Raw genomic sequence first — 16,469 nt, forward strand, 5'->3', positions numbered from 1 at the left:
CATATCATAACTTGCACTATGTATCGGCCAATATTCCATCATGCAGTGAGTTAAACATGCTACAAGGGAATATGATATAAATAAATAACTTTTCTAGTGAAAACGTAAGTCAGGGAAAGGCTCATTTAAAAATCCTGCTCCTGAAAGCATTCTGCATTCATGTTTTAAGATAATGAAGCACATGGTTACGTTTTGTTATTTGACGTACTTTTCCCATCTTGCAGAACATGTATTTTCTTTTAAAACTGAGTATCAAAATTTTATCTGCTTCTAGAAATCTCCGTCTTACCAGTTACGCTAATTTTGACAGCCCCTGCTAAAAAAAGACAAAACTTTATAGCTTATATGAATTATATAGTTTACATGTAAATAAAAAGTAACAGAAGTATTCTTACTTGCTAGCAAATCTATAAAAAAAAGTGTCAAATCATTTTAGTATAGAAAATACTTTGAGCATACTTGGTGAAAGCTGGAGAGGTGAACACACATTGCCAATGTGCTGTACAAGTCCATGGCATAAGGTTACACACACTTCAAAATCTGACATACACAAATTGGTCACCAAAATCAGATTCTTCACTCTCACAGACTTCATCAGAAACACCAACAAACACGCCTTTAGACACACTATTTCTCCATCTACAATCACTTCAGGTGGCAGTCACATACATTACTGATTTGTTCCTGAGTCCTTTTCAGTCTTTGTAACTCGGGCGTATCGGTCACAATACTGAACCCTCTTCCTTTGCTTTCTTCAAAGTCCCTTTTGTATTTTACCTACAGAATAGAAAATACAGAAGAACAGGGTTGTTTTCATTTTCCACAATGTGCCTCTAGCAATTCTTTTTTACTGTAAATAAAGCACTTGTGAAAGGCTTTCAGCCCTTAAAGGAGAAGCCTGCCTTCATCCACAGATAGAGATAGGCAGCAACTGGACAAAATTCGCAAGTACCCAAGCAACTGCCTCTTCCAGGGTGCCATGGGCTCACCTCCACATTGACTGCAACTATGGGAAGATCACCTGGTCATTTCATTCTGAGAGTAGCAACCACAAAACTACAGATGTCAATGCAGCATCAAGCACTTATTTTCACACAAAAAATAGCTATAACTAAATCTGGAGGTTTTCTAATGCACAGTTTTGTATTTCAGCCTCTCTTCATGATGAGTCTACCAGTCTCCTCCCCAGCTAAAACATGTTACACATTTTAAAAATAATGCATTAAAAGAATATTTAGAATATTGCAAAGTCAAACATTCATAAGTTAGGGAATGGCTGCCTGTACAAGCTTAAATTTATTCCTCTTGCACATACGCATTCGGATATTGTCTTTGATCAGGTACTCATCTATTACCCTTTGGCAAGGCCCACTGCTTTATTCTGTACACAGCAGAGACGGTTCCATATGTGGTTGTATCCTTCTTCAGATGAGACTATTCAAATCCTACCATCAAGGTAGACATATTAGTTTCCTCAGGAACTTTTTATAGCTCTGATCACAGTCATTAATCCATCTGCATAATGCACCCTGGAAAGTAGGAATGGCATTATCTGCATTTCTACAACCCGCTAACACAGGTGAAAAAAGCTTGATTTCCAAAAACATACACGCATCTCAGGGTGTTTGCTCTCTGATTCCTAATACTTGAATATGTTCAAATTATGGACTTAAGTTATTTGTATAAATACCCAGTACTTCTGCAAATTAGTCTTGGGGATCTCAATTTCAGCATAAAGAAACAAGATGAAATCTTCAAAATCTTCAGTCACTGTTGAACCACAGACAAAACTCTGTAGCAAAGACAGTGTGGGGACCCACATGTCCATGCATGGATTCAGCTACCTTATCCGTAACAACTTCCTTTTACTTCCTGTGTCCCCCGCTTTATTTATGACACATGTCCAGACTTTGCAACACATGGGAGAGCAGTAGTGCAAAAGCAGCATTCTTTAAACAACTGATAACAAACAAAAATCCAGTTTATGCACCAAACTTGTAATTCAAGGTTGGCTTAGGCTTATTTCACCAGCAAGTACTTAATGTTATGATGGTTATTAACAGGAAAAAGTATCCCTAGATCACAAAAGTAAAGTTTCACAAAGCTATAGAACACAGTTTGTCCTGTCCATCATGATCTTCATGTGTATATTCATAAACTTTGCTTTTGCTTTAAATGCAGTTTTAGTGTATATAGTCATATTGTGTATAAATAGGCCCATCATACAAATCCTTGAGACACTGCAGTACATCACTGCAGAAACAAACTACCATTTTCCCTGTGTTCCACCTTTAGAGCTAGCCAAAATTCATACACAAATGACTGTAGGTTTCATGCAAGTATATTGTTTTCACGCCACCCTGAGACTAAGGAAACAGCACTTCCACTAAGACTTTTGAGTAAAGCATGGGCTTCCTGTTCATCTCCCCCAGGTTCAACCCTTCTGCACCTTTCCTTCCATTTGACCAGCATTATCAGGTATCACTTTGTCTTCCTCTGAGCTTCTAAACTAATCAAGTCAAATCTCCATGGCTTCTTGCTAGATCCCTTCAAATACCTTTTTCAAACATGCTTTTTCCATTGCCTGTCATCTCCCTTTACTTCTACCAAATGGCTCTATCTTCCCACTGATCCTCAGAGGCTTTCTTAAACATACTGAGTGGACATAATATTCCAAGACTGACTGATGCTAAGCAAGAGGTCTTATGAGTATATATGAACTTTCTTTATTTGAAGCCATACAAAACCTTACCAAATTTGGACAGACTTCCATGGCCAAGGACACATGCCTAACACAAAAGACTCTTCCATCTCAGCAAGCTTCAACTCCTCAGCCCTAAATAAGTGAATAAAAGTTTATTCTAGTCTCAGCCTTGGAAACAGCTGTGTATTTGGCATAAAAATTCCAAATTTGGCCTGATGCAGACAGCTGACCTGGAAATGTTCAGCCTTACTGCTTAAAGTTTACCAGAATTACGAGCAAGGGAACACATCTCTTATAATGAGAAATGAGCTCAGCCCAGCCTCTGAGAGAGATTACTTATTGTTAGCAAGATCATTTCCTGTTATTAGTTCCAAATGTACCAGCTATTATCTTCAAATGACCTTTATTCATCTTACAAAGGAACTGAAGAAAAGAAAGGGAAACTAGTTTTAACTTCACCTTATTTTAATCCTTTAGTCAGATAAAAAGGGCTCCTATTCTCTATTAATAAATCACTTCACAGGAGTAAGGTTAACTATATCCCTCAGAGCACCTACTCTGAAATCATTAAAAAGTATTTTAAATATTAGCAGAGTTAATATGTGGATTATTGGATTTTGCTATCCAATATCAAAAAAGTAGTTTTAAGTTATAAAAATCACAAAGAAATGTAATGTTTCATGAAGACCACAGTTCAGTGAAATGTAGCTCACTAAACCCACTAGTTATTATAAGTTTAAAAAACAAAAACAAAAACAAAAAAAAAAACAGGAAAAACAACTCACCTGCCAGAAAATATCAAATAACAAAGATGCCATCAGTCATTCAGAATTTGGGTCCAAAAAAGTCCTATTAGGTATCAAGAAGGCATATGAACGAAGAAGGGAGAAAACAACTGCTGACTGACCTCCAGTTTTAGACAATTTAAAAATTCAAGTTTTTCTTACCCAGAAAAAATTTGAGTCACTACAAAATCAGAGATTAAAATGCAATTCAATTGCTTTAACTAATTTACATTAGAAAAGACTATTCTGTATAGGAGCTGTAAAAAAACTTATCTGTTGTTCCAGGTCTGTCTGGGATGGAGTTAACCTTCCTCACAGCAGCCTCACTGCTATGCTTTGCATTTGTAGCTAGAATGATGTTTTTAATACACCCATGTTTTGGATATGGCTGAGCAGTGCCAGCACAGCATCTAGGCTGTCTCCCCAACCTCACCCAAAGGCCAGAAGGCTGCAGGTGGGTGAGAGGTTGGGAAGTAACACAGCCAGGACAGCTGACTCGAACTGTGATATTCCACATCATAAAATATCATACTTGACATCAACAGGTAAGGGGGAGGAAGGCACTCGTTATCAAGGTATTTGTTTCCTGAGGCAACTGCTCTGTGTACTGAGGCCCTGCTTCCCAGGAAGTGGCTGGACATTGCCTGCTGATGGGATGTAGAGAATAAATCGTTTTTTCTGCTTTATTTCTCTTCACAACCTTTACTTTTTTTCCCATTAAGCTTGACCTACCAGGTTTTTTTTTTATCATATTTTCTCCCTCTGTCCTGCAAAGGAGGGAGAGAGAGAGAGAGCAGCTTGGTGGGCACATGGCAGCCAGCCAAGGTCAACCCACAAAAAACTGGAACCCTAGACATTTAGTTTTGAAATGGAAATGTCTATAATCCCTAATGACTAAATCATAAATGTGGTCATATCCTACAAAGATGCTTTTTAGCAACTCATCACCGAAATCCCAGCCAGTGGTTCATAATGCATCCCCTCTTGGCTCCAAAATTCAGTGCAGTCTCACAAATGCAGAGCACCCTCAGTGGCGGCTGCCCTGAGAAATTGATCCTTGGGGAAACAATGTGTGGCATAAAGATTAGAAATAAACCGGTAATATATCACCATAAATGAAAAATTTTAAGTGAAAAAACTTCACGAGAAGTAATTCTGCACAGACCCACAGTGAAAGGACTAAGTGATCCAACAGATCTCTAACAAACTTCTCAGAGTTCTGACATCAGCAAGATATCTTTGACAGGCTCAAAGATTGGATTGTGAAAATCTATTCACGAGGTCAGCATGAAGCAGCCAAGGACGCAGGATCCATCTTACCCTGTACATAACATATGCCTGTCATATATCTGTCTTATTCTGTACATAACATATGTATGTCTTATGCTGGAGAATATGGAAAATGCTGCTCTTTGTTTGTTTTTGCAGGTATACCTGTAACTGGCAACAAAGCCACCTATTAGCAAAACAAGATTAATTTTTCCTGGGAAATATAAATGGTGCCTAAAAGACTGGTTATTCTTTTGGGTTTTTTGGTACCTACTCCTAGTGCAGACTCATTTACAATAACACAAGCACATACCAGTTGAAAGAACATAGGAGTCCAAAAACACCAAACAAAAAAAGGTAGAGCAAGAATTCAACATGGCGTATCCTCATGCTTTTATCATCACTGGAGAGTCGTGAATAATGACGGCCTCAGAAACACTCTTCATTCCATCTCTACCTCAAAAAGTTACTCAGCCACTACGAAGCAAATATTAAATCCCCACAAGCTAAGACAATGTCAAAGCTGGTTTCCTGTACAGTCCCTTCTTCATTTCTCTGTACAGACCAGGTACCTGTGCCAATAACCTGTTTCCAAAATATCCCCTTTCCTTACACTGCATAACCTCACAGACTATGGCATCATCATATCTAATGTTCAGCAAGGAAGGATTAAGCAGAGTAGAAAGAGAGGATGGGACCCATCACACCACATTTGCCCTAAGAGGAATGTTCACAGACCTAGACTCCTTACTACACCCTGAATATTTATGAATTTGTTTCAGTATGTTGTGTTTGAGGTTTGCCCAGAGCCATCTGCTCCTTCTGTGCCCAGCACACACAACTACTTCCCAAAGGTCACCATCTGCTAATACACTGGTTTTCACAGACTGGCAAGAAATCCTCTCCCCCAGTACAGGTCCTAGAGGCACATCTTGGCAAAGATACCTTTGTTTGGATCTGCTTCTTGCTATGTCTGTTGATTTTCCTCTGACTTACCTTTCTTCTTACATTAATGGCAAGACAAATTAAAAATTTACACTGTAAATCAAGGTTTTATGAACATGACTAAAAAAATGTTTACAGGTAAATCAAGTGTAAACTCAGCAAGACTTCCTTTTAGTTGACTAAGCCCTCTTATGAAGGATCCTTAACAGTATCCTATCTGACAAAGCTAAGTTTCAGTCTTCATGGCACAGTCTGTCTTCTAACTCTGATCATACCTCTAAATCCCATTTATCTCCTGCTCATGTTAAAGGTACATTTAAATACCACCTAAGACCCAACAACTGTTACCAATCTGCTCAAGCACTGCTTCTCCTAATGGCAGTAAAACATGGTCCTCCCACTGTCTATCAGAACAGCAAACCTAACAGCCATTCGGAATGCAGGAACTCAGAATGGCCCAGAGGGCAGACTAAACTGCCCTCAACATTTTTATATGAACTGTAAACTATAGGTTGGGCATTCCTTAGGGATGTCAAGGAGCTATGGATTCCTAAAAAAGGACTGATAAACAAGTTTTGCTGAAGCAAGGGACTGCAGAGTTAAAGATTTCATCCCCTCAGTTTTACTGTTCTTAGTCAGCTAAAGGGACCTGTGCTAAAAGAAGAAAGAAAGAAAAAGAAGTGTAGAGAGTAAAATAAAACTAAAAATCTCCTGAGACTGCACTTTGCATTTTTTTTCAGTATTTAGAATGCACACAGTCATATTTTAGAAATGTTTAATATAGTAAAAATGCTATTTTCAGAATTCGTGGCTCTGAAGCATTCATCATAATAGTTGAAACTTTCTGAGAGAAGAATGTTTCTTATTCAAAGATGTTTTAAATCTGAAAAAGCCAGCACTCCAACACTATGAAAAACCTTGCAACTATACAGCATAAAACCATTCAAGTGTCATCACTAACATTAAATATATTGTCTTTATGTACACGTCATTTAAACATTGGGCAAGTCTGTTTGTGCTACCAAGTATAGTAAATCTGAGCAAATCTCCAACCATCTGCAAATTTTTGCACTGTAATTCCCTAAGGACCTCTGCAGTTTTGCCAGGGAACCACTTCTAAAAAACAAAAATCTTGGAATCCCTGTCAGAACAGTTAAAATCTTGGATGGGTGCAAATTAAAATATATAAATAGTAACTCTGGTGATAATGTCTCTATAATGTGGTCTCTTTATACTAAGGATGATGACAACGGCTCACAGAAAAAGCACAGGCAAGAACGTTCCAGACACTGTGATATGGAAACTGGAGGCAGCAAGAGATCAGCCATTTCAGAATGAGAAAAAGCTTAAGTCTTCCATTTGGATGTATCACAACAGCATGTGAACCGTAGCTGGGATCCAAGCAAAATGAGGACTAAAGAGAGGGCAATCTGAGACTGTTTCAACAGGTTTACATCAAAACAAGTCACCTGGGCTCTACTTCATTAAAAGTTAATTCCAATGAAACTACTCAGGTGTTTCTGTCTAAGAAATTATTTTTATGCCACTAAGTATGCTGTTCAAGTGCCTTGCACCCTGTTCTGCTGTTGGGCAAAGTGGAAGTCAGTCATACCTATTATATATATTCTATTAAAATATAGCATTAATTTTCTCCAAAGTCTACACACAGGCTACATAAAGCACGAACTGTTTTTCCCCACTTCCACCAGCAATTATCATCCATTCCATTTCTGAAACAAACTTTACATCAACATTTGAACAGCAGTAAATGAATTCCGTGCAGAATTGCAGCCGAGGAGGGATGAGGTTGAAACCTTCATGTCAGAGAAATACTGTAAGATCATCTGTCCACTCCTTGGTATATTCTCTGTTTGAACTAGTTTATGCCTAAGGAACAGAAGTCTGAGGAGGTGAAGGGTTTCTACAGAGGTAGATCTGCCTTTGCTATATCAATCTCCAGGCACAGAATTAAAGATTGATATACATAATCTAAATGCAACCTGACAAATTACCACAAATTTTAATAATACCCTCAAAAATGAAACCAGCGACAGCAAACTCCTCCAAACAGAAAGACAATTATCAGATACAAAGGGGTTAAGGGGGGAAAAAAACCCACAACATTTGAATGCTTCATGTATAGATCTGCTAAATCCTAGATCATGGTTCTTAACTCCAGGGTCTGAGCTAAATATATAGTCGCTGCCTTGCTGTTCTCTCCATTGGAAGGGTGAATGGTCAGGCAACCGCCAGGAAAATGATATACTCATGAGCTGTGTACTCTGAAGGAAGTATGCAGTAAGTCACAGTCACATGTGAGCTTGCTCTGCCTACTCTCCAAGGTGGACAGTAAATGCGTACGTGCTGGTTGGCTAGGGCATCAGGACTGAGCTTGTAAGTCCTGCTGAGAGGCAGGATATGTTAGTTTGGGCTCAGCGCCATGCAAACCATGGTCATGCTCATAGTTGGCTCATAGTACTAGCAGAACTCAGAGGCATCTGCCCACTGGGTACCAGAAAGTTATAACCCAAAAATGCACATCCATAGAAAAGACAAGCAACCACAACAGCAATTCTGAGCAGGGGGAAAGAAACCCCGAATATTCCCCTCTCTGCAAAAACTCACCAAATAACCCACCCTAAACTTACCTAATAAATCTTCCAAATAACACAAGGGCCATACTGGTTCAAAGAGTGCAGAAAATCCACACAAAGAATCAAGCCAAAAAACTGACCTGAAAAATACATCATGGGGTGTAAAGATTGACCTCAGAAGGGATGTAAAGAAGACTGACCTCAGAAAACTGTAATACAGACCAACTGTAATACAGTGCAAGCTGTAGCCATATATTACAAAAGGTAACCAAAACAAACACTAACAGGCAGCAGAAGCCAGCACATAATATGTGCAGCGGGGAAAAAAAAAAAAAAAAACCCTGTGAAAACTGCCAAAAAATCAGGGAACGTTCCCTGCTGTAGCAGAAGAGGCTGAATTGAGTCCAACTGAGAGCAAGCAGAATGCAGTCCAGAACAAAGTGCAGAGGAAAAGGATCTGGAAAATCTAGATTTGAGCAATGCAGACATGCAGGCACACATGCATTACAGAAAATAATGGGGGACAGTGCAATTATACCCTCTTGCCTCTGCTAACAGCTTTGCCAGCTCACAGTCCCTCATGTCTGTCACTCAGCTGCCATGTAGCTGGCACCTTACCTACCACTCAGATTAGTAACTATCCTTGTGTCTCATTATCCTACAACTCCTCTTGTCTACTTCCATGGTAAGGACATGCCATCTCTTATTCCACAGAGATAATGGATTACTTGCCTTTAGGTGCTCTTATGGAAGCTGCTTACAACTGTTTGTTTAGTTTGCCATTTATTGGTTATTTCTTGGAAATTGATATACCAAGTGGAAGCCTGCAATGCAAGCCTGGTTGCAAAATCTATGCCCATTGTACATACACTGTGCCCACTCTGCCATATTAGTTATAGATGTCTCATGCTGTCAGGTCCTCTGTCTCTGTATAACCAAGGGCAGGGAAGAGAGGCTACCTATATTTTCCATTTAACTGTAAGCAGATTCTGAAATCCTTAATTTTTTTCTGCCCTTCAAGTTATCTTTCCGCCACTCAGTAACAAAGATAAAAATCCAAGCTAGTGAACACACCATGAAGGTACCCTAGTGCTTTAGAAGGAACTTTCTAAAAGCTGGAAGTAAAAAGGAAAAAAAATATGAAAGTCCATAGAATTAACTGTCACTTTATACCTGAAGCTTGGCATCATAGATAGAACATGACAGCAAACCCCATTTTTTGAGACTGTAAATTCTCCATTTTGTTCTTCATTTTAAAGCAGGATGGAAAGGAAGGTGAATGGAAAATGATACATTTCAGAAAGGCAGTTTCATACCAGAAACTACGTAGCAGGCAGCTCAGCCTTTTATGTTTAAATTTTCATTTATTTTCAACTCTGAATGTCAGGTACTCTTAAGAAATTTCGGCTGCAGAGGTGAAAAACACAGAAAATACTGTTTCATCACAACTAAAATTCCAAAAACTACCAAAAGACAGGTCCTTGGTAAGAGAACTGAATCACTGCAAATGTTAATCTTCAGAGTAGTCTGTTAGCTGAATTACTCAGAGGGAATAATTTCTTATAGAATTCAGTATGTAGGCAGCCTACCATAAATGCAAATCTAATATTTACATCATCAGCCTTCAAATACCATGATAACAACAAGCAGTGAAACTGTTAGAAACACAGGAAACTCATACAATTCCAAAATTACAGCCACATGAACTGAGATCAGAAGACACCAAAGGCCACCAGTAAAATCAGCACTGCAACCTGGTTCTGACTTTCTTTTCTTCATCCACTCTGATGCTTGAATCATCTGATTATACAATTTCCAGTACCTCTAAATTGTTTGCCTCTACACCTAGAAAATGCTTGCACAGGTAATCTCTCATTCACAAAGAAGATTCAGGCTTATCAGCCTAGAGTCCCTGGCTCAAGCTCACACTTCCCCATGCACGTCAGCAGTTGATCCTCAGTCCTGCCACAACTCAAAAGCAACACAGATTGTCCTTGAGTCCTGAAGCTACAAGACCCAAGGGATACATATCAAAAAATCTTAGCCACATACTTAAGGGAAAGCACCACAGTGAGTACATGATAACTTGGTGATATTTTCACAGTGCTGATGGTAACAGGGAAATTAGGCCACTCCATTTGCCAGTTACCTAAGTAGAATGCAACAAAAATACATTCAATCCCCTCATCCCACCCCCATAAAAAAACACTTGGTGCTCAGGCTCTCACTTTAACATCCTTAAACTGACATCAGATAATTAAATCATCCTCCAAGCCTGGCCTTCAATTTTAGGACCTTCTTTGAGAGCCTCAGCTAAAGCACATTACAGTTAATAGGAAAATTCAAAGTAATTTCAGTTTATCCTTTAATACAGCCATCATCCCAGAGAAGTCCTCTGGTGGTGATAAATGGCCAGGCATAGTGGGCTCATCAGACAAAAAACAGATGTCTTTAATACAGACACCTACACATGACCTCACCAACAAACCTCCTTTTAAAGTGAGTGGAGAGAAACAGGCATTTTCAGAGAACAACTTGACTCATCCTGAAGAAGATACTTACAACATCTTCAAAATGCCTATATTTAAAACATCTTAAAAAAACTTAAAATAAAAAATGCATCTTAAAAATACCTAAAAGGTATTTAGATATCTTAAAAAGACATCTAAAGCCAGGTGAAACGAACTCAATCAAGAGCTCCAACAACCCCGATCATGTTGTCTGTATATCTCCTGCCATGCTGTATTTCTGTGAGCTGCTTCAAAATAAATTCATGACCAGTTTCCTAAATCTTAAGAATTCTGGAGCTGCACACTGATGCCAGTACTGAGTTTGGTGTGGGATCAGTTTTCAGATGCAGAAACTATCAGCTGCACACAGCACAGTGTTTTTTAAATTGTGAGCTGAATCACCAGATTTTTTCAAACTGTGCCTGCAGAGCAATATGTAAAATAAAACTAAAAGAGTGGTTATTTATGATGTGCAAAGGAACGAGAAGGGCAAGGTACCCTTTAAATATATCCATTATTCATTCCTACTGAATACACATGACTTCTGCTTCAAAAAGAGAGGGATATGTTGTGAGAGATGCCCTTCTAATAAAAACAAGGCAGGAATGTTAGTACCAGAAGGTTCCCTGCAGGCTAAAAAGTGACAGTTGGCTGGGCTAGGATCAGAGCAAAAAGTGGGGTGTAGCAGCAGGGCCGGCTTACACACAGAAAAAAGCAGGGGAAAACAAATTAAAAGGGTCCACAAATTAGAGAAATTATTCCAGAAACTAATTGAAAACTTGGGGAGGGGGGGACGGGACATGACACCCACACCACTGTTTCAGAAAAGTAAGAGCAGGCATCCCCAAGAAACAGATAGGGAGTATACACTGTATTTCTTATCAGAGATGTTAGCTAGTAACAATGGGCAGGAGGGGAGGGAGGGAAGAGAAAGAGAACAGCTACAAATCACCCCAGCTGTAAAAACTGCTCCCTTTGTTAAATGGCCATTAGTGGAGAGAAGGTGGGAATTTAAAGAAGCATCTTTGTTATTCAAATGCTACCCTGTGCTGCTTTTTCAAAACTTCCTTAGACATGTATAATGAAACCAACTATTTTTTAGCTCCAAGCACTGGAGCTAAACACATTGGTTTGGTTTTATTTTTCGCTTTACTGACCAGGGAAAACCGGGAGATATGTCATTGCCTCTTATAAAAGAGAGGAATAACATTCCTAAATCTATATACATCCTACCTTCTGATTGCTTTTAGGTCTTGAAAACATCTACACAGATGAGCTTTATCATTACTGTAAATCCTTCAATTTGTAAAACAAAGACGACTACTGAAAATAACTTTGTTATAACTTTCGATACTGTTTATTTTTCTTTCTCACCTCTAACAAGCAGGAACTTACCGCTCCCAAGACAACCCAATCTTTTCATTTTAAAGGAGGATGAGTAGTGACAGGGATAGTCTGACAGTAATGATAGAAACTGTATGTGCTATTTGTATGCAAGAAAATAGGAGGACTGGCACATCACGTCAAAAAAAAAACCCTCTGATAGATGCTAATTTTCTTAGATATGAAATGGTTGGCATGTTTTTTTAGAGGTTTGTTTATCTGGAAGGGAGAAGGCTCAGCCTACACTCAGCCATCATGCTATCCCTTTTTTAATACCTCAGGAAACAACATATCCTACAGGTAACATGCAACAGGGATTTTGGTGTGCCCTGTTCAATTCACCTGTGCAGGGAGGTAAATACAGCTTCTGCAAGTAATACAGACAGCCTGCACAAATCAAACAGGCTGAAAAAAAGATGCATTTAAATGCACTGAAATGTTCATTAAGTGCAGAGAATTCTGTCCAAAGCCCACAGTACCCTCATGCACTGGCATGATAGGAAAAGGCACAACTTCTGGCAACTGCGCTTTCCAACACACTTATTGGAATTACAGAGATTAGATACAAACCTCCCAGAATCCAAACAATGATTGTCCTTTTCCTTGACAATTTTTAATATTTTCTGCTGCAGGAAAATGCAGTTACAGCAGGAAGGTCCTCAGGTCTGCTGTTAGCTTCAATGCACATTCACGTATTTTGAGAAATGGTAAATATTGAAAAATTAGTTCTAATGTAATATAAAAAAGTCTGAAGACAAACACTGTCCCTTTCCAATGGAAAAGCCCAAAAAATCAACATCCTTGTCACTCAATGCAACTGCTTCTGTAAAGTACATTTGAATCATCATTATGCCTTGTTATTTAAACAGGCCAAATAAGAGTAATGCTGGGCAGGCACTTTATAGGCATTATTTCACAGAATCATCATAGAATGGTTTGGGTTGGAAAGGACCTTGCCATGGGCAGGGACACCTTCCACTAGATCAGGCTGCTCAAAGCCATGTCCAACCTGGCCTTGAACACTTCTAGGAATATTTCCACCAAGACATTGTTTTATTTTTATATCACAAAGCTTAAACACACATTATAAGTCTTGCTTGATGGAAAGATATGAAGGAGGCTACTCTGACGTCTTTTCCCTGAAATATCTCCTGCTGGAGGACACACTGGTCTGTGTGTGCTGTAATGGGACTATGTCCAACCTACTGTAACCAGCAGGAACACGGACCTGTAGAAACCCAGCTTCAACTATAGTCAGTGTTTGAAAGCAGCTGTTAGGCATGACTGCCTACAGCCACCTAGACATGTTAGCCATGAGGCAATCATTGGTAGAGTGATAGTGAAACTCAAAACCTCCCAGATGAAGGATGACTGCATCTTCTGACACTTGCAGAACATGCTGGAAACAAGTACATAATGTAAGAGGACAGTGAGCAAAGAAGTAGACACCATATGCCCAGCACAAGACAGAGGGGTCTGAGAAGAGAGTTCAGTGTTGCCACCACCACTGTCAGATTACAGCGTAGGAAAGAAATCATAAGAAATGAGTACATACAGGTACATTGTACACACAGCATTATAGACAGCTGTTATACTGCTGAATACCAAATTTATTATTTATTTTATTTCCTCAACCGTTTACATCCTTCTTCTGGCTCTTATATATGCAGTGTAAGCTCTTTTCAGGCAGATACTGAGGGTTTTGTGTGGAATTTGTACAACTCCTAGCACAGTGTGTTCAGGCTAGAGACATTAAATACTGCAGTAACCTGGGTATTTGCTAACAGCTGACATAGTGGCAGCTCTTCTCCCTGCCAGAATTCAACCGGAGTGTTCAGAAAGACACCTATACTCCCTGAACCACAGTGCCCAGGGTTTGACATCAGTGTCACTCAAGGTATTTGGGGTCTACAAACCAGCAGGACCCTGGAAGCCAGCTACAAAGGCAGAGGAAGGAAGGAGAGGAAGCAGAGAAGGGCTGGCAGTGGCTAAATGAGGAGTTATACTCCATTCCCTGACCGAGCCCTGTGTCAATATGTTGTGTTAACGCTTCTTATCTCAAAGATATATCAATACTGACACAGGCACTGCCTATACCAGACTTTTGAAATGTGTGAGAAGCACACACTCAAACAGCTCGTCTGTCACTGTGCACATGGTGCAGCTCATATCAGCATACGGCACTGGCACAGGGAGCAGAGCTTAGATGCAGTTCGTACTAGAGAGGAAATATTTTTGGTTAACTTAGTCTAACTCCTGCCACTCACAATAAACTGTACAGTGTGTGTGCACTCCTGTATCATCAGTCTATGATCATGTCAGATCACATTATCACATCCCTGACAACAACTTTAGTTCAGATTTGGACCTCAAATCGACAATGCAAGCCACAGGCTCCTGCATTCAAAATGCCCTATTCTTCAAGGTGTTTTTTAACTTATTTGCTACACACTAGTAATAGGTCAAGTAGTGGGGAGAAGCTTCTGGAGCACACCTGGCATGTTCACCATTGGATTCTGCTTGCAATGAGAGCTACTCAGCACACCCTGCAGTGCTGGTGGAGCAAGCAGTGGTCAGGGTCAGGCCTTCACCTGCAGCTTCAGAGGCAGCTGGGTGTAGCAAGATGTGCAAATCTGAGAGCCAGCAGAACAGAGCTTGAATGGGGGACAGGATTGCGACAACAGGAAGGGAGAGTGAGAAGGAGTTACCTGAGAGAGAGAAAAACGTCAGGGAAGAAAATTGCAAGGATAAATTTAAGAGGATTTGGCCTATTTGCCTGGCTGCATGCAAATGTTCTTGATATCTTCAAATAATCCTGGACCTGTCTCAGTAATTTTCTAAAGAAAAAAGGAGGGGAAAATATATTTGGCATTGCTAGAATACCAGGTGGCTTCACTGTTTGGCAACCATCTGGTCTCAGCTTTCTCTTTGTTAATAGCACCAGCATCAAATGAGACAGAAATAGAAAATGTTAACTATTAAAATATACACGATTAGACAAATAAAAGCTACCAAAAAGCAAAGGGAATCCAGCTAATGGACAGCAGTGTTAAGCGCATGGCGACTCATTTTTAAAAATAAGTAAATAAATGCAAAGCTATCCTGAATTATAGCTAAATAGCAGTTAGTGTTTGCAATATTAACTATTATATTTTTGCTAATGGTTTATCATTGTCTTCCCCTCCAGCTCCTCCGCACGCCATCTAGTAAAAGAGCTGTAGAAACAGCCAGAAATACTCATTTCACAAAGGCAACTCAACACAGAAAAAAACTAGAAGGAGGGAAACAGCAGCAGGGCCAGAGCTGTAGGTGAGTACAAAGGACCAAAGACCCACATTTATTGATTTGTCAATTAAAATTAAATTAAAAAGGACCCGTCTTTGCATTTCACATGGAATTTTTTGTCAAAGATAGTGGTAACTGCACAAAGCGTTTAAGACTCCTCTGAAGTCTTGTTGCTTCAAGATGATTATTACTGTCCCAAACTAAGATCCGTAATTACTTTGAAATATGAAGATCATGCAAGGCTAATTTTTCAGATGGGGGAGAGAGCAAAGAAAATCTGCAGGTTCATCTGCCTTCATGAAAAACCTCTGCTTTGCACATACGCAATTACATGACCAGTTACTTTTGCACATTACTAATTACACCCACAACATATCTAATTACAATTTCACACGCAGAGTTTAAAGACTTTGGCCAAAAGTGTTGGGTTTTTTATTTTATAAATAAAACAAACCACCAAGTAGAAACAGAAAAATAACAAAGCAAATCTAGCTTGCAAATCTAACTTGAAAATTGAAGCAGAGAAGCAGAGAAGCAACCAGAGACCCTTATGGCCTCTGCCACTTGACTTCATGGTCTTATTCCAGCTGTCAGAGAAAACAATAGATGAAAACACAGCAAGAAGATTGAATATTCTAAAAAAATGCAACTATGTCCCATAAATGCCAACACATTTAATGTAATCATTGCCATCAAAGAATAGCGTCCATTTATCACTGTATATGTGTGGAAAGTTGTCATCACAATCATATTGTGCACTAAGAAGATTAAGCACGACTGCTATGAGATAACTCTTGACTGGTAACTTGATTAATTTTTTTTTATTTCTTTTGATTAACTTTTTTTCACCAGCACAGTATTGGCCAAACTTGTTTTGCCCATTTCCACCTGCCAGCTAAATTTCTGACAAATACATTATCCTCTGACATTATTAATTAATGGTAAATACCAGCTGAGGCTGTTATTAGTTCAAGCTAGTAAGAGGAGTCCTGCT

At 39.3% G+C, this 16,469-nt stretch overlaps 1 protein-coding gene across 1 annotated transcript in view; it reads right to left on the reverse strand.

Moving 5' to 3' along the window:
* Nucleotides 1-669: 669 nt before the first annotated feature.
* The window catches only part of LOC104401789 (LIM zinc-binding domain-containing Nebulette), a gene marked incomplete at both ends in the record, with an annotated part of 110,177 nt that continues 94,377 nt past the window's right edge, over nt 670-16,469 (reverse strand). Inside the window, one exon of the mRNA XM_010009481.1 lies at nt 670-777. Within this exon, the coding sequence (XP_010007783.1) occupies nt 670-777 (108 nt within the window). The remainder of the gene's footprint in view (nt 778-16,469) is intronic.

Source organism: Nestor notabilis, unplaced genomic scaffold, assembly GCF_000696875.1.
Source record: "Nestor notabilis isolate BGI_N333 unplaced genomic scaffold, ASM69687v1 scaffold11272, whole genome shotgun sequence".
Lineage (NCBI taxonomy): Eukaryota > Metazoa > Chordata > Aves > Psittaciformes > Psittacidae > Nestor > Nestor notabilis.